Source organism: Oncorhynchus nerka, linkage group LG3 (assembly GCF_034236695.1).
Source record: "Oncorhynchus nerka isolate Pitt River linkage group LG3, Oner_Uvic_2.0, whole genome shotgun sequence".
NCBI classification, from domain to species: Eukaryota; Metazoa; Chordata; class Actinopteri; order Salmoniformes; family Salmonidae; genus Oncorhynchus; species Oncorhynchus nerka.
In genome coordinates, this window is record NC_088398.1 from 49,597,352 (window position 1) to 49,615,551 (window position 18,200).

Genomic DNA, 18,200 nt, shown 5'->3' on the forward strand with positions numbered 1-18,200 from the left:
CAAACAGCCATGTACTGGTTGCGAAATGAACCGGGGCACCTGGCACCTTCTACCAGACCCTTTTTAAAGGCACTTCAATCTTTTGTCTTTCCCATTCACCCTCTGAATGGCACACGTACACAATCCGTCTCAATTGTCTCAAGGCTTAAAAATCCTTCTTTAACCTGTCTTCTCCCCTTCATCTACACTTATTGAAGTGGATTTAACATGTGACATCAATTAGGGATCATAACTTACACATGGATTCACCCTGGTCAGTCTATGTCATGTTTTGTACACTCAGTGTACATTTTGGGAGAAATCTCCAAATCCTCATACTCTTTGAGGCTGGGGAGGGCTCTGCTGTGTGTAATAATTTTTTTTGTGACTCTCCATTAAAGCGAGGATTAAATTGCCTGTGAAATCTGTAATTGGAAAAATCACAGCAAAACACAATTTATGACTGTGTCCCTTTGATTTAGTTTGATCCTGTGCATGGTTGGTTGTCAATGTCCACATACAGTGATCTTTATCAACATGTTGCCCAGATAAGATCTGTGATGTGCTGCAATAAGGTTAACCTCTCAATCTCTGTTTCTTTTGTGTGGGGTGTGGGTGAACACATGAACATAATGGGGGTGGGGCAGGACTGGCTTTGGTTGAGACATTCATGTCACCGATTTAGACAAAGCCCCACTACAGAATTCAATGGTGAAGGTGCATAAAGATGGAGGAATTCCAATATGACATCATTGTTTTTAGCACTACCAACGGAGTTCTTAAACTACGGTGCGTGACATGGTTCAATGTGCCAGCAAATCAGCACAATCTACTTTTTAGTCTTCTTTTTTTTTAATTCCCGCTGTTGGAGCTTGAATTTGGATCATGTATACTGTGCTAATTACGATACAAAAAAAAACATTAACAGAAAGTTATGTACAATATGGCATACTGAGCAAACGAGACATTTGTTGTAAGTATATGGGGGCCGCCATCTTTATGCACCGTCGCCATTATGCATTTTCACCTTACCCAAATTTGATTTTGTACGAGTAGTAATGGTGTTTGACACCATGCTTATTTATACAAATCAATACTACGAGCCCTTCCCAATGATGTAGATTTTTTAAAATATAATAAAAATAAAATGTGTAACACAAGGAGTAAAATACACAAGAATGGAGGTATATACAGGCAGTACCAGTGCCAGATCAATGTGCAAAGGTACAAGGTAATTGAGGTAGATACAGTTTGTACATGAAGGCAGGGTAAAGTGACTAGGCATCAGGAAGATGAATAATAACAAGAGTCAATTCAGAACAGAGTACCAGCAGTTTATGAGTGTAAAAGTGTGTGTGTATCTGTGTTTGCTTTGTGGCGGTATGCTTGTGTGTGTTATGTGAGTGTGTGTGCACGTACATAGTGTATGTGTGTGGGTTTTGTGGGAGAGTAGTGTGTGTGTGTGAGTGAGTGTGTTTATACATGTATAGTCTTATGCATGTGCATCGAAATCAGTGCAGAAAGTCTGGATAACCATTTAATTTACAATTTAGCAGTCATATCATGGCTATTTAGCAATCTTATGGCTTGGGGTTAGAAGTCGTCTTTCATGGACAATGCACTGCACATGCTACTGGCTGCTCTCTCCAGCAGCACTGGTTTAAATTGACACAACTTACTACTATAGCCTCAACCTGTTTTAGACTAACATATACAGTACATCACTTATTTATTAATGTGCACAACAATGATGTATTAGATTACAATGTGTAGTGTATTTATTAAGGGAATAGCGTGTTTACGGTATTAAGCAAACAAGCCCAGCCTTGTTTCAGTTCTATTGCTGGTTCTGTGTGTATTTATAGAGGTGAAATATAGCTGTGTCTTTGTTTGGTCGAGATACAGGGCCGTGGCTGGAGCGATGCAGCTGGGTCTCTTGGGTAATTTTGTCTCCATGACGATGTATGCCGGATGTCATTAGAGATGATTGAAAGGGGAGCAGGAGGTCACAGGCTAGAATCATCGTCGCCAATTACAAACACACAGACCAACACACCCTTTACAAAGAGAGTGTATGCATGGTCACACATACAAGTGTATCTCTTTCCTACACCTGTGCTCTCTCTCTCTCTCTCTCTCTCTCTCAAAAGAAGTTAGGTACCAGTATACTCTGCTAAAGACCCTCGTCAGGCGGTCCTCCAGCATAATGATGTGCACACAGTGAGAGCATGTTCATTTAATAATGCCTGAGACCTCATGCAGTCCAAAAGAGCAAAGGCCTTGGCCTTCCTTTGGGACAGCACATCAATTATTGAGAAGTCTAACATGGCATTTAGAACATGTGTGTGTGTGTGTGTGTGTGTGTACACTGCCTGCACGTGCGTGCGTGTGTGTGTGTGTCCACACATCATTTATTGAGCTTGTGGAATAGTGTATGTGTGGTCACGTGCGTTTGTAAATCTTGCAGACTGCTGCAATACTGCTATGGGTTTTCAATTTGACTTTCAAGCTTGGCTAAAGGTATTGCTCATATGTCATTTAGAACGCACAGAGTGTATTGAGCTGTGAGGTGAATTTATGGGAGACGTTATGATACAATTTAATTCCATTTTGAAATTTCATATCGACTAACCTGTACCTGTATTTGTTGTATTTGCCACATGTGACAAATACCATTTGATTTGATTTGAAACGTTCTCGTAAAAAGACATTGAAATTGTTGAGAGTGGCTACCTTATCTCTTTTAAATGTTTGGTGGTTGATAACCTTCATAAAACACACAAGCAGTGCCCTACGATTGCTCAAAGGATCTTGCTGAGCAAGAGATTACGACATAGCCGACCGCCTTCCTGTCAGCGAGAGAGAGAGAGAAGTCTACAGCACTCAACAGCAATCATGTTTCCATCCTCCTCCTCCATCCGCTGAGGGACACCTGGAGCCGGCCGACATCCAATCAGTGCAGGCCTCTCCCTGTGGGATGCAGTTTCCATGGCAACCGGGTCATTGTTGGAGCTTACCGCTGTTCGGGTTGACCCCATGCCTGCGCTATAAAGGCCTGGAATAAAATAAATCGCTCCTCTGTCAGAAAGCCGGTCCAGAACAAAGAGAGCCAAACATAAAACAAGCCGCTTAATAGCCTCCTTGGGTTGGGCTTGAATCAAACTGGACCACACACAGATACACAGGTGGTAGTGGCAGATGATGTCATGTGTGGGGTCTTTGTTTTCACTGGACCAGGCTATCATTGTCACATTGCCCCATGTCTGTTTCATATTGATTGATTTCTTATTGTCTTTTCACCATTAATTCAGTCAGTCAGTGTGATAGGAAAATAGTGTGGTAGGAAAACAAGATGACCTCATTTAAAAATATATATGTAGCTCCATTATCTTTTCTACATACTCTATATCTTGTTACAGTCATTTAAATTTACACTCTAAATCCCAATTTCTTATTTTTTGCATATTTTTGAGTGGTGGCAAATTAGCATAGGGGAAACATTGCACAGAATCTAAATATTTCGTGCCTCCCCTCAACTTCACATTACTCTCTGATGTTGGGCAATAGCTGTACTAGAGTTTCAAGTGCGTCGTTGTATGATCTTGTTTATTTATGGTCGCAAACCATCTGTAACTACAACACTGATCCACAACATGTCAAATGTATGCGCGCATGACTGTAAGTCGCTATTATTATTATAAAAGTATTTGATTAACAGAAAAATGTTCAGTCGTCTCTGTCTCCAAAGTAACATAATAACGTCCAGGCCCATGTTGTAAGGTTGAGACAGGTGACCTGTCCTGTATTCTTGTCACAGGAGAACTGATCCGATGTCAGGCTAGCGTTGCCACGGCTCTACCTCAGAGCAGGAGGTGACTGGTTTAGTGTGACACCTGCTAGACTGACTGACTCTGAAACAGATCTGGAGAGAACAAGGTCACCAGAGTCAAAGCACCTTGCTTGATGTAATACAGACCTGATTTGATCACCTTGTCAGATTGTCAGACCCAGCTAGCAGTCAAAAGACTTGAAGAAACAGTGAGAAATGCCTGTGATGAAAAGTGTTTAACTTCCATTCAGTTTTGTTGATATGAAAATAACTCAAGGCTTTAGCTTGACACTGATTTCTCATGGGCAAATGAAAGGTGGAATGAGATGGGGACTCTCTTGACAGTTTCCTTCCTCCTTTTTCCATGCAGGGCAAGCCTTATGTGTTTGACCGAGTCCTGCCACCCAACACAGCCCAGGAGCAGGTCTATGATGCCTGTGCCAAGCAGATCGTCAAAGGTAAACGCTGTGCCCTATACAGCCCAATTCATCTCACATCCTCACCGTCGTCATGTGAACTCAGTTTCAGACCTATTTTGAAAGAGTTAACCCCACTGTGTTTTGTTTTGCAGATGTGTTGGGTGGGTACAATGGAACCATCTTTGCCTATGGCCAGACCTCATCAGGCAAGACTCACACCATGGAGGTAAGTCTGGAGGACATTTTGAGTCCTCATTGGGATTTGAATGAGAGCCAAAGAGATTCGGTCAGAGATTAGATTAAGGATAGCAGTATTGAAAAATGATATACGTAATCACAGGACATGTGAAGCCACCGTGCAAGTATGGCCATTAGCAGCTCGTTTTAAGGAGCTTTACAAGACAGCACGACGGAGAGGCCCATGGAACATGAAACTGTATAAAGAGGAGACAGAGGTGCAGTCTAGAACCTTTGGCCTCACTGCCTGCATCATCTGTAGAGGGTCTAGTGACCCATTAACTGAGCAGGGATTGACTGGAGTTTAAGCCGTTTCCCTCAGTCATAATCCTAACATGGGAGAGAGTCGCACAAACATGATTTTTACAGGCGGATCGGAATTGTGCAGTGGTTTCTACTGAGGCGGCATGACACTTGATATTTCACTGACAAACACATTTGAAGCTGTATCTGTCAAACACGTTTGTTTCATTAAAGGGAGGTGCCAGTCAGGCAGCATTCAAACACACACACACACACACACACACACACACACACACACACACAAATATGAATATTTTCAGTAAAAAAATCTTCTTCAAGCTTGTGAGAAATGTAATTCCTAATTCTCCTCAGATGGGAACATTCACCAACAGTCCCTCCCTGCAGCTGCGTCTTCCTTCCTGGCATACCTTTATTTAGCCCGACTGTCTATGCCAGACGGCATGCCAAAATAGCAGCGAGGTGCTTCTCTGCCACAGTTCACACGATGTGCCGCCATGCGATTTACACATACAGTATAGCCTCCTATTCAGCTGCAGCCGTTCCCCTGGTAACAGCCCAGAGATTCTTCAGCAAGCTTGAGGATGAAATGGAGAAACATTTATACCATCCACAGGTTTCCTTAGCAGGTGATGGAAGGGCAGGGAAAGCGATGGTGGCAATGTGATTAGCTTCCATGAAAGCTCTGCCAGCCTGACCAGAATGTAAAACTATCCCTGTTATGTGTTTCATCTAAAACGCTATTATACATCTCCCCATACCTAGAATCAAATTACAGTATGAAGGACGTAGCAGCCCTGAGGCGAAGGGCAAACGGTAATAGTCCATTGCAGAGTAAATTATTGCCGAGACAATAACATTTTTAAATTGCAATTTGGCTGTTTAAGGAAGGGTCAGACTGAATTAAATGGGGATTGGGATGGAGATGAGAGGACTACATTTTTGAAGGGATGCAGGCTGGCCGACGAGTCTGTAATGAAACCCCCTTGAGGTCTCATGTATATTTCATTTTAATATGTGGACATAGGCGTTATGTAGACTAAGGGTGTTTTCACACTCGGTCCCTTTTAGACAATTGTTTTTAACTCATCTTATGAGGTGGCCTGAGTTCGTCTTGCTTGAATTCCTCTGTCCGGTTCCCTTTTTTTTAGGTTAATGTGAACACAAAGCTCCCCAGGTTCACTTGTCATAAATCCCGCACCACACACTAGAACACTGCAACACCGTTTCCTCTGCCGTGAACCCTCACATTGGTGCCACAAAAGAGAGAAGATGATGATGTGCAGGTTCGCAGAAAACAATGTGTGCTGTTTCTGGATATTAATTATCGATTTTCAAGGATGCCAAAATATGTGTTGAGTTTTTAGGTCAGATAATTGTTTTGCAATATGTGGTATATAAAGAGCCGTTTATTCTCTTGTGGGATTTGAATAGTGGGAGAAGAAAACAATATATTTGGTGAGAATCACAGCATAGGGTACAAAATCAATTCTAGCTCTTAAAGGAACAGTAGCCTAGATTGGATGTATTTTAGCATTATTTAGTCTGTAGTTATTCTTCTGCTACTTATTCTGTTACCAATAATATTTACATGTTAATAGTATCTTCTGGTGGCAATTATTATGTTTAATCTTTTAACTAAATGCAATCTATTAGCTCCCGAACTGTAAGGTACTTTATAAATAGGTGATAAGGTGTTCTGATGGAATGGGTTGTCCTGCATTTTGTAAAAACCCAGAATGCATTTATTGAAATTTCTAAACATAGCAATGTGAATGCAAAGAAGACTCGGACCACAGAATAGGTGAAGTGAACTGGCAAAAGAGTTGAGTCCTCATTCAAAGGCAAGGGCAGTGTGAATACAAACCGAGTTCTTTAGCTTTTTTTTTTACCCTAGAGTTCACTTTAAAGAGGACCGAGATCGGTTCTTTTAAAGAGGACTATACAGTGCATTCAGAAAGTATTCAGACCCCTTGACTTTTTCCACATATTGTTACATTACAGCCTTATTCTCTAATGTATTCAATTGTTTTTTCCCCTCATACATCTACAGACAATACCCCATAATGACAAAGCAAAAACAGTATTTTTTTGTTGTTCTTGCTAATTTATAATCATTTTAAACAGAAATATCACATTTACATAAGTATTTAGACCCTTTACGCAGTACTTTGTTGAAGCACCTTTGGCAGTGATTACAGTCTCGAGTCTTCTTTGGTATGACGCTACAGGCTTGCACACTTGTATTTGGGGAGTTTCTCCAATTCTTCTCTGCAGATCCTCTCAAGCTCTGTCAGGTTTGATGGGGAGAGTTGCTGCACAGCTATTTTCAGGTCTCTCCAGAGATGTTCGATTGGGTTCAAGTTCGGGCTCTGGCTGGGCCACTCAATGACATTCAGAGACTTGTTCCGAAGCTGCTCCTGCATTGTCTTGGCTGTGTGCTTAGGGTCGTTGTCCTGTTGGAAGGTGAACTTTCGCCCCAGTCTGGGGTCCTGAGCTCTCTGTAGCAGTATCATGCTTCGTCGTAGGGATGGTGCCAGGTTTCCTCCAGACGTGACGCTTGGCATTCATGCCAAAAAGTTCAATCTTGGTTTCATCAGGCCAGAGAATCTTGTTTCTCGTAGTCTGAGAGTCTTTAGGTGCCTTTTGGAAAACTCCAAGTGGGCTGCCATGTGCCTTTTACTGAGGAGTGGCTTCCGTCTGGTCATTCGACCATAAAGGCTTGATTGGTGGAGTGCTGCAGAGATGGTTGTCCTTCTGGAAGGTTCTCCCATCTCCACAGAGGAACTCTGGAGCTCTGTCAGAGTGACCATCAGGGTCTTGGTCACCTCCCTGACCAAAGGCCCTTCTCCCCCAATTGCTCAGTTTGGCCGGGTGGCCAGTTATAGCTCTATGTCTGGTTCCAAACTTCTTCCATTTAAGAATGATTGAGCCCACTGTGTTCTTGGGGACCTTCAATACTTCAGAATTGTTTTGGTACCCTACCCTGGATCTGTGCCTCGACGTAATCCTGGCTTGGTTTTTGCTCTGACATGCTCTGTCAACTATGAGACCTTATATAGACAGGTGTGTGCTTTTTGAAATCATGTCCAATCAATTGAATTTACCACAGGTGGGCTCCAATCAAGTTGTAAAAACATCTCAAGGATGATAAATGGAAACAGGATGCACCTGAGCTCAATTTCAAGTCTCATAGCAAAGGGTCTGAATACTTATGTAAATACATTTCTAAAAATCTGTTTTCATTTTGGCATTGTCTGGTATTGTGTGTAAATTGATGATGAAAACAATACATTTTAGAACATTTTAGAACGTAACAAAATGTGGAAAAGTAAAGGGGTTTGAATACTTTCAGAATGTACTGTATCTGAAAACACCCTATGAGGGTTAAGGCTGAATGATTTGTCCTCTGTAAGAGCTTGATAGCAGCCTGTGATAAACCTTTGTCGCTACTTCACAGGAGGCTGGTGGCACCTTAATTGGGGAGGACGGGCTCGTGGTAATGGCTGGAGTGGAATGAGTGGAATGGTATCAAATACATCAAACACATGGTTTCCATGTGTTTGATGCCATTCCATTCGCTTTGTTCCAGCCATTATTCTGAGCCGTTCTCCCCTCAGCAGCCTCTACTGCGCTACTTGTAGTAACCTGACAGAGAGACTGTATATTTGTTGGGTTGTTTTAAAAATACTTTCACTTTTCCTTCTTGGGTCAGATGTATCATTTTCTTCACATACATTTTGTGAGCAGCGTATTTTTTTGCACAAGCAGTTTTTTTTATATTGTCATGTTTTGAAAATGTTGGATGTTGTTTGTGAAAGATGTTGGATGTTGTTTGTGAAAGATGTCGTGTTCTCCATCTCAGGGCAAGCTCCATGACTCCCAGCTGATGGGTATCATCCCCCGTATCGCCAGGGACATCTTTGACCACATCTACTCCATGGACGAGAACCTGGAGTTCCACATCAAGGTAACAGACACATCATGGAATGGCCCCTCTGAACCCTGGGCTAGTTGCTCATTGAGTCTGTGTCCATGCGTTGTAGCTTAGCTTGCCTTCAAAGGAAATAGCCTGTGTTCATATAGCAGGATTTGTCGAAAGTGTAAGCTGAGTGTAAAATGTATGCAATAGCTTTTGTGAATATAATATTTGAATATTTTAAAAAAAAGACATGTTTGAATGGCATTTGTATTATACTGTTACCAAACCACCAGGTCCATAACAAGTGAATGGAACCGGTGTTGCGGTGACTGAGGATTAGTCCAGTGCTCGTTGCTGTGTTAGTGTTAGTGACAGGACCCACAGAGGTGCCAGTTCTGCTGGGGTGGCCTACACGTACCATATGGTCACTGCAGTGACACCTTCAGCCCGTGACTCTGTGGCTGTGTGTCCTCGCGGCCTTGCCTCTAGCAACTCAAATGGAAATGTTACAACACAAAAGTCTAGGAACCCAAGTGTTCATCTGTTAGAACAGTGAATCTTTCACGGAGGGCAAGACTGGCACAGGATCAATTCTGTCTGTGTGTTTATGCTGTGTGCGATATGTTTTGTGTTTATAGGTCTCCTATTTTGAAATCTACTTAGACAAGATCAGAGACTTATTGGATGGTAAGTAAGGACTTTATTTCTAGTTTTACTAAGTTCAGATTTCTAAATACTGAGGTGGACAATTTTGATGTATATATTTTTCATTTGAAGTGTCAAAGACCAACCTAGCAGTGCATGAGGACAAAAACAAGGTGCCCTATGTTAAGGTGGGTATCCAATCGCTGTAGCTCAAGTTCCATAAACAGGAAGGTGTTCAGTTGTTGATACTATGATTGTTCCTTCTCTTAACACAGTAATATTTCAGATCATTGCCCAGCAATCTTGTGGTCCTCACCTTCACACATATTCCCACTTTTCCACAAAGGGCTGTACAGAGCGCTTTGTGTCCAGTCCAGAAGAGGTTATGGATGTCGTCGATGAAGGAAAATCCAATCGTCACGTGGCTGTTACAAGTATGGGCTTCTCTTTTCCTCCGGAATCACTAAAGTGCACGTTTAATAAAGAAATGTTGCAAGAATGTTGCTAGCTACCCATTGATTTCCAGTGATTCAGCAAAAAGACGCCCGCTTCCTGTGCTAGCACGGACTCAAATGTTGCTCTGCTTTTTGTTCGTCCATACAGACATGAATGAGCACAGCTCTCGCAGTCACAGCATCTTCCTGATCAACATCAAGCAGGAGAATGTAGAGACAGAACTGAAGCTGTCAGGAAAACTCTACTTGGTGGATCTGGCTGGCAGTGAGAAGGTCACAGTGCTTTCCCCTCTTTCTACGCTTATCTACCCTCCATCTGCCTCTCTCACTAGGTCTTCCCTTCCCTCTCTCCTTCCTCTCCTTCTCTCACTCTCTTCAATAAATCATCATTAAAATAACCTCTTCACACAGCATTTTTGATTGAAGACCCATTAGACCTATCTGTCCACAGAACTTGTTTGTGGTGACATCCTGCTGTGGGTATTTATTATCCTCTCCTTCAGGTCAGTAAAACTGGGGCAGAGGGATCTGTGTTGGACGAGGCCAAGAATATCAATAAGTCCCTCTCCGCCCTGGGGAACGTCATATCAGCTCTGGCCGAGGGAACTGTAAGTTATAAGTCTGTTTCACTGTGTTGAGGTTCTTTCTCTCTCTCTCTCTCTCTCTCTCTCTCTCTCTCTCTCTCTCTCTCTCTCTATCTTTCCCTCTGTCTGTCTCTCGCTCTCTCTCTCTCTCAGATTGATTATTTCCTTGTCCTATTTTACTAACATGTCCTTTTGTCTGTGACGTGAACATGAAATATTCTATAAAATAGCATTTGGTTACAGATGTTGCCTTATTTGTGAAGCTCCTCTTGATTTTCCCTCTTCCCGTCCTGTAGAAAACCCACGTGCCCTACAGAGACAGTAAGATGACCCGTATCCTGCAGGACTCTCTGGGGGGAAACTGTAGGACCACCATCATCATCTGTGCCTCCCCCTCTGTCTACAATGAGGCTGAGACCAAGTCCACCCTCATGTTTGGACAGAGGTTAGCACTCATACTACACACACTGTAGGGGGGTGTTCCGTGTGTCTCTTCTAGTCAGTCGGCAAGGGGGGATTTATTTGTGTGCCCTCATGGGGATGTAGTGAAAATAGAGATTAGATCTCTATAATGAGTCTAGGAAGATCAGCTGTGACCTTGTTGCAATGCTGCTGTTTAGCCCACACCCAACAGCAAAGGTGATAAGAAATCAATGGAGATTATTGGAGTGTTGTAGTTCAGTGTCAGACCTTTGACCTTCAGTACACACACACTATTTGTGCATAATACTACCATATGCCCTCTTCCATCCATCAATTCCAACCCCTGATGGAAATCCCCCCCCCCTCTCTCTCAATGTTGCAGAGCTAAGACCATTAAGAACACAGTGTCAGTGAACCAAGAGCTGACAGCTGAGGAGTGGAAGAAGAAGTATGAGAAGGAGAAAGAGAAGACTAAAGGCTTGAAATACGTGATCCAGAAGCTTGAGACCGAGCTCAAACGCTGGAGGAAAGGTAACAAAGAAAGAGAGTAGAGGAGTGAAAGAGAGGGGGAGACAGAAAGAGGGGGGAGTGGAGAGATAATGAGAGAGAGGAGAGGAGAGGAGAGGAGAGGAGGAGAGGAGAGGGAGAGGAGAGGAGAGAAGGAGAGAGAGGAGTGAAAGAGAGGGGGAGACAGAAAGAGGGGGAGTGGAGAGATAATGAGAGAGAGAGGAGAGGAGTGAAAGAGAGGGGAGACAGAAAGAGGGGGAGTGGAGAGATAATGAGAGAGAGAGAGAGGAGAGGAGAGAGGGGAGGAGAGGAGAGGAGAGAGAGGAGGGAGAGGAGAGGAGAGGAGAGGAGAGGAGAGGAGAGGAGTGAGTGAGTGAGTGAGTGAGTGAGTGAGTGAGTGAGTGAGTGAGTAGAGGAGAGGAGAGGAGAAAAACAAGAGAGGAGAGAGGGAAAAAAGAGACAGTGACAAAGACAGACAGTAGCTTGAGAAAAATGGAGAGAGAGAGGATAGGAAAGGAGAGAGAGCAAGAGAGAACAAAAAGAAAATGGAGAAGCTGTGTAGCAATTATGGTTAAACCAGACTAGAATCCTGATAAGCGCATCTCGAATGCAAGGGCCTCCCAGTACATGGAAATCAGTATGATCATTTACACAAACCCACTGTCATTTATTTGACTGTGCTCCTAGTTACTCTACTACAGGAGCATCAGAGAGACTATAGATGTTTGCAGACATCTCCCAGCTACTCCTGGAATATGGAAGCTAAGGACTTCACTTGTATTCAGAGCTCATCGGGTTGTAGGGGATTGTTGAACCATCATTGTTACTACTGAAACTCTGTTTTTATTTGATGAAATTGTTTTGATGAAAATCATGACTCAGAGGAGGTTTGTTCATCGTATTCACTGAACACATACAGTGTATTCGGACAGTATTCAGACCACTTCCCCTTTTCCACATTTTCTTATGTTCCAGCATTATTCTAAAATGTATTAAAATATATTTTTTCCTGATTAATCAACACACAATACTCATAATGACAAAGTGAAAATAGGTTTTTAGAAATTGTTGCAAATGTATTAAAAACAAAAACAGAAATACCTTATTTACATAAGTATTCATAAGTAAGTAAGTATTCCTTTGCTATGAGACTCGAAATTGAGCTCAGGTGCATCCTGTTTCAATTGATCATTCTTCAACTTGAATGAAGTCCACCTGTGGTAAATTCAAATGATTGGACATGATTTGGTAAGGCACACCCCTGTCTATATAAGGTCCCATAGTTGACAGTGCATGTCAGAGTAAAAACCAACCCATAAGGTCGAAGGAATTGTGCGTAGAGCTCTGAGACAGGATTGTGTTGAGGCACAGATCTGGGGGAAGGGTAGCAAACCATTTTTGTAGCTTTGAAGGTCCCCAAGAACACAGTGGCCTCCATCATTCTTAAATGGAAGTTTGGAACCACCAAGACTCTTCCTAGAGCTGGTTCCCGGCCAAACTAAGCAATCGGGGGAGAAGGGCCTTGGTCAGGGAGGTGACCAAGAACCCAATGGTTACTCTGACTGAGCTCCAGAATTCCTCTGTGGAGATGGGAGAACCTTCCAGAAGGACAACTATCTCTGCAGCACTCCACCAATCAGGTCTTTATGGTAGAGTGGCCAGATGGAAGCCACTCCTCAGTAAAAGGCACATGGCAGCCCACTTGGAGTTTTCCAAAAGGCACCTAAAGACTCTCAGACTACGAGAAACAAGATTCTCTGGCCTGATGAAACCAAGATTGAACTTTTTGGCATGAATGCCAAGCGTCACGTCTGGAGGAAACCAGACGTATCATGTTGAGGGGATGTTTTTCAGCGGCAGGGACTGGGAGACTAGTCAGGATCGAGGGAAAGATGAATGGAGCAAAGTACAGAGATATCCTTGATGAAAACCTGCTCCAGAGCGCTCAGGACCTTAGACTGAGCATAGGTTCACGTTCCAACAGGACAATGACCCTACCCAAGAAGACTCAAGGCTGTAATCGTTGCCAAAGATGCTTCAGCAAAGTATTGAGTAAAGGGTCTGAAAACTTACGTAAATGTAATATTTCAGTTGTTTTTATTTTATTTATTTATTGCTTTGCTTTGTCATTATGGGGTATTATAGTGTGTGGATTGATGAGGGGAAAAAAACAATTTAATCAATTATAGAATAAGGCTGTAATGTAACAAAATGTGGAAAAAGTCAAGGGGTCTGTTTACTATCAGAATGCACTGTATGTGTAGAATAGGCTTCTCTAATGGGGTACGTTGGGGACTGAAGATGTTTTCCAAAACCACTCATCCGTTCACTCATTCTGTTTCCAGTTCTGTCATTTACTCACTGCTTAGTTCTCCCTTTGCCCGGCTTTATTTTTTTCTAAATAAAACCTGTGTCAGAATAAATATCTTGTTGATGTTAGGATTTTGCCCAGCAGGCAATTTGGCATCTTAGTTTGGGCTATGTTCTGAGTGAGTGACCTGGACAGAGGATGTTGTCTCTCAAAGGAATGGCCTTATTTAGATACAGTTTTCATCAAACGTATGTTCATCGTGAAATGCATTCTGAATGCGATGTTTGCGTCCTCCACTCAGTACTCATGCAGCAACCTGCTGTGCCTATATGCCTCCTTTTGTACTTTTGTATTCATGAGATTGTGCAGATTGTGAATAATATTAGGAAGCACACATTATCTCCTATTTGCATTGCAAAATAATGCAAGCTGTAAGGCATCAACAGATTGTTGATGCTCCCAAATGGGTTACATTGTATATCCCTGCAGCGTGTGAAGACCAGTATGGTCAGGGTTCTCCATTGTGGTGGTTAGAGAGATTTAATGTCACAATATTCTAGCTGTGTGTCACCTACCAAAGTATACGGTAGGTATACGGACGGTGCGGACTGGCGGTTGCCACGGCTACCCATCATTTACTGAAAGTGTATTCCTCTCTCTCTCCGAGATAAGATAACACATTCATGCGCTGCATTGTAGATTAGCCACAGCTACAAATGCCCAGACAGTCCTTGAAGATGGCAGAGTGCGGTCTGCCTCTGGATCTCTGAAGTAGAAGTCCCCCGAGCTCTGTCCACTTATAACTCTACCCCCCCCCCCCATCCCTTTTCCGCCTTATCTTAAAGTCTCCACGAGAGCTGCCCAACACAGATTCATCCATCTTCCCCCCCTTTCTGCTGTGAAAGGATTATCTCTGGGTGTGGTGATGTTTGGCTGGTCGGCACGGTCGGGGCTAAGCCGCTCGCCTGGGTTCTGCCAGCGGGTATCAGCCTCATCACCTGTCACGTTATTCATGTCCCATGTTTTATTTATTTATTTTTGATTTAACCTTTATTTAACTAGGCAAGTCAGTGAGGAACAAAAACCCGGACGACGCTGGGCCAATTGTGCGGCGCCCTATGGGACTCCCAATCACGGCCGGCTGTGATGCAGCCTGAATACAGCCTGGATACAGCCAATATCCCTGTCTCCTGTGGAAATGGGTTTGTGCTGGGCTGTGTTCTGTTTATGGGATGGAATGAAAATAGTTACACAAAGATAATAGATATTATTCTCCTCTGAGCTAAGACGATTTCTGTACAGTTTGTTTGTTTCTCCCTCAGTCTCATGTTATGAATGTGATAAGGACGTTTAGGCACATTTAGTGAGCTAAAATCTGTCAAAGCTGTCCATGCTTTCCCTCTCCATAACCCACAACTGTTTGGTTGAGGTCCATCACTCTAACCACTGCTCCCCCCCCTCCCTCCCTCCCCCCTCCCTCCCTCAACCAGGTGAGGCTGTTCCAGTGGAGGAACAGCTGAGCAGTAAGGAGAAGAAGAGCAACAGTGGTGACGCCATGGCCACGCCCATGATTGACACCATCGCCCCACCCCTATCCCGCTATTGGACGAGGAGAAGACCCGATACGAGGGGCTCATCACTGACTTGTACCAGCAGCTGGATGACAAGGTGGGCGGGGCCAGAGAGGAATGGATGGGGCTTCCCAGTCTTAATGTTTACAGTTTCCGATAATGCCGAGAGCACATGAATGCAGCATGATGACTCACGGAGTGATGAGGGGTCATGGTCATGGATGACTGAAAATGGGCTGTGTCTGTGGTTAATTGAGGTGGGACAGTTTGTAGATTTTATGAACCACAAGATGATTTTAATCAAATGCAAATGCTATATAATCACATACATGCATAATTCTGTGGAATTATTGTAAATCTGGTTTAATGACCCAGACATTTACCTAATAAGGGGTGATTAGATTGATTATCCTCAGGTCATAAATCTCAAGTCAATTAACTGTTGGGAAAATAAACATTGGTGTGCACACAAATCCATCTCACACTAGCAGCCATAGCCCTGCTTTAGCTACCCCCCCCCCCCCCCCCTCTGGATTACAGAGTCTTGGTCAATCCAAACCTGAATGCAACATTTTTGTATTGTATTTTTCTTCTTTCCTCCCATCTCAGGATGATGAGATCAACCAACACAGTCAGCTGGCGGAGAAGTTCAAAGAGCAGATGATCGATCAAGATGAGGTGAGATTATCCAACCCTATACAACACATCTCCTTCATCTAGATGAGGTGAGCTTATCCAACCCTGTACAACACATCTCCTTCATCTAGATGAGGTAAGGTTATCCAACCCTATACAACACATCTCCTTCATCTAGATGAGGTGAGCTTATCCAACCCTATACAACACATCTCCTTCATCTAGATGAGGTGAGCTTATCCAACCCTATACAACACATCTCCTTCATCTAGATGAGGTAAGCTTATCCAACCCTATACAACACATATCCTTCATCTAGATGAGGTGAGCTTATCCAACCCTATACAACACATCGCCTTCATCAGGTTGAGGTGAGCTTATCCAACCCTATACAACACATATCCTTCATCTAGATGAGGTGAGCTTATCCAACCCTATACAACACATATCCTTCATCTAGATGAGGTGAGCTTATCCAACCCTATACAACACATCTCCTTCATCTGGATGAGGTGGGCTTATTCAACCCTATACAACACATCTCCTTCATCTAGATAAGGTGAGCTTATCCAACCCTATAGAACACATCTCCTTCATCTAGATGAGGTTAGCTTATCCAACCCTATACAACACATCTCCTTCATCTAGATGAGGTAAGGTTATCCAACCCTATACAACACATCTCCTTCATCTAGATGAGGTGAGCTTATCCAACCCTATACAACACATCTCCTTCATCTAGATGAGGTAAGCTTATCCAACCCTATACAACACATCTCCTTCATCTAGATGAGGTGAGCTTATCCAACCCTATACAACACATCTCCTTCATCTAGATGAGGTAAGCTTATCCAACCCTATACAACACATCTCCTTCATCTAGATGAGGTGAGCTTATCCAACCCTATACAACAAATCTCCTTCATCAGGTTGAGGTTAGCTTATCCAACCCTATACAACACATATCCTTCATCTAGATGAGGTGGACTTACCCAACCCTGTACAACACATCTCCTTCATCAGGATGAGGTGAGCTTATCCAACCCTATACAACACATCTCCTTCATCTAGATGAGGTAAGGTTATCCAACCCTATACAACACATCTCCTTCATCTAGATGAGGTGAGCTTATCCAACCCTATACAACACATCTCCTTCATCTAGATGAGGTAAGCTTATCCAACCCTATACAACACACCTCCTTTATCTAGATGAGGTGAGCTTATCCAACCCTATACAACAAATCTCCTTCATCAGGTTGAGGTGAGCTTATCCAACCCTATACAACACACCTCCTTCATCTAGATGAGGTGGACTTACCCAACCCTATAAAACACACCTTCTTCATCAGGATGAGGTGAGCTTATCCAACCCTATATAACACATCTCCTTCATCTAGATGAGGTGGGCTTATCCAACCCTATACAACACATCTCCTTCATCTAGATGAGGTGAGCTTATCCAACCCTATACAACACATCTCCTTCATCTAGATAAGGTGAGCTTATCCAACCCTATACAACACACCTCCTTCATCTAGATGAGGTAAGCTTATCCAACCCTATACAACACATCTCCCTCATCTAGATGAGGTGAGCTTATCCAACCCTATACAACAAATCTCCTTCATCAGGTTGAGGTGAGCTTATCCAACCCTATACAACACATATCCTTCATCTAGATGAGGTGAGCTTATCCAACCCTATACAACACATATCCTTCATCTAGATGAGGTGAGCTTATCCAACCTTATACAACACATCTCCTTCATCTAGATATGGTGAGCTTATCCAACCCTATACAACACACCTCCTTCATCTAGATGAGGTGGACTTACCCAACCCTATACAACACACCTCCTTCATCAGGATGAGGTGAGCTTATCCAACCCTATACAACACATCTCCTTCATCTAGATGAGGTAAGGTTATCCAACCCTATACAACAAATCTCCTTCATCTAGATGAGGTGGACTTATCCAACCCTATACAACACATCTCCTTCATCTAGATAAGGTGAGCTTATCCAACCCTATACAACACATCTCCTTCATCTAGATGAGGTTAGCTTATCCAACCCTATACAACACATCTCCTTCATCTAGATGAGGTAAGGTTATCCAACCCTATACAACACATCTCCTTCATCTAGATGAGGTGAGCTTATCCAACCCTATACAACACATCTCCTTCATCTAGATGAGGTAAGCTTATCCAACCCTATACAGCACATCTCCTTCATCTAGATGAGGTAAGGTTATCCAACCCTATACAACACATCTCCTTCATCTAGATGAGGTGGGCTTATCCATCCCTATACAACACATCTCCTTCATCTAGATGAGGTGGACTTATCCAACCCTATACAACACATCTCCTTCATCTGGATGAGGTGAGCTTATCCAACCCTATACAACACAT

The 18,200-nt window shown here is 43.1% G+C and overlaps 1 protein-coding gene across 1 annotated transcript in view; it reads left to right on the forward strand.

Moving 5' to 3' along the window:
* The window catches only part of LOC115110020 (kinesin heavy chain), a 39,408-nt gene that overhangs the window by 3,610 nt on the left and 17,598 nt on the right, over nucleotides 1-18,200 (forward strand). Inside the window, 13 exon segments of the mRNA XM_029635337.2 lie at nucleotides 4,179-4,266; nucleotides 4,380-4,453; nucleotides 8,591-8,695; nucleotides 9,286-9,334; nucleotides 9,425-9,480; nucleotides 9,639-9,726; nucleotides 9,896-10,020; nucleotides 10,251-10,355; nucleotides 10,628-10,776; nucleotides 11,137-11,285; nucleotides 15,063-15,155; nucleotides 15,158-15,240; nucleotides 15,753-15,821. Of these exon segments, the coding sequence (XP_029491197.2) occupies nucleotides 4,179-4,266; nucleotides 4,380-4,453; nucleotides 8,591-8,695; nucleotides 9,286-9,334; nucleotides 9,425-9,480; nucleotides 9,639-9,726; nucleotides 9,896-10,020; nucleotides 10,251-10,355; nucleotides 10,628-10,776; nucleotides 11,137-11,285; nucleotides 15,063-15,155; nucleotides 15,158-15,240; nucleotides 15,753-15,821 (1,233 nt within the window).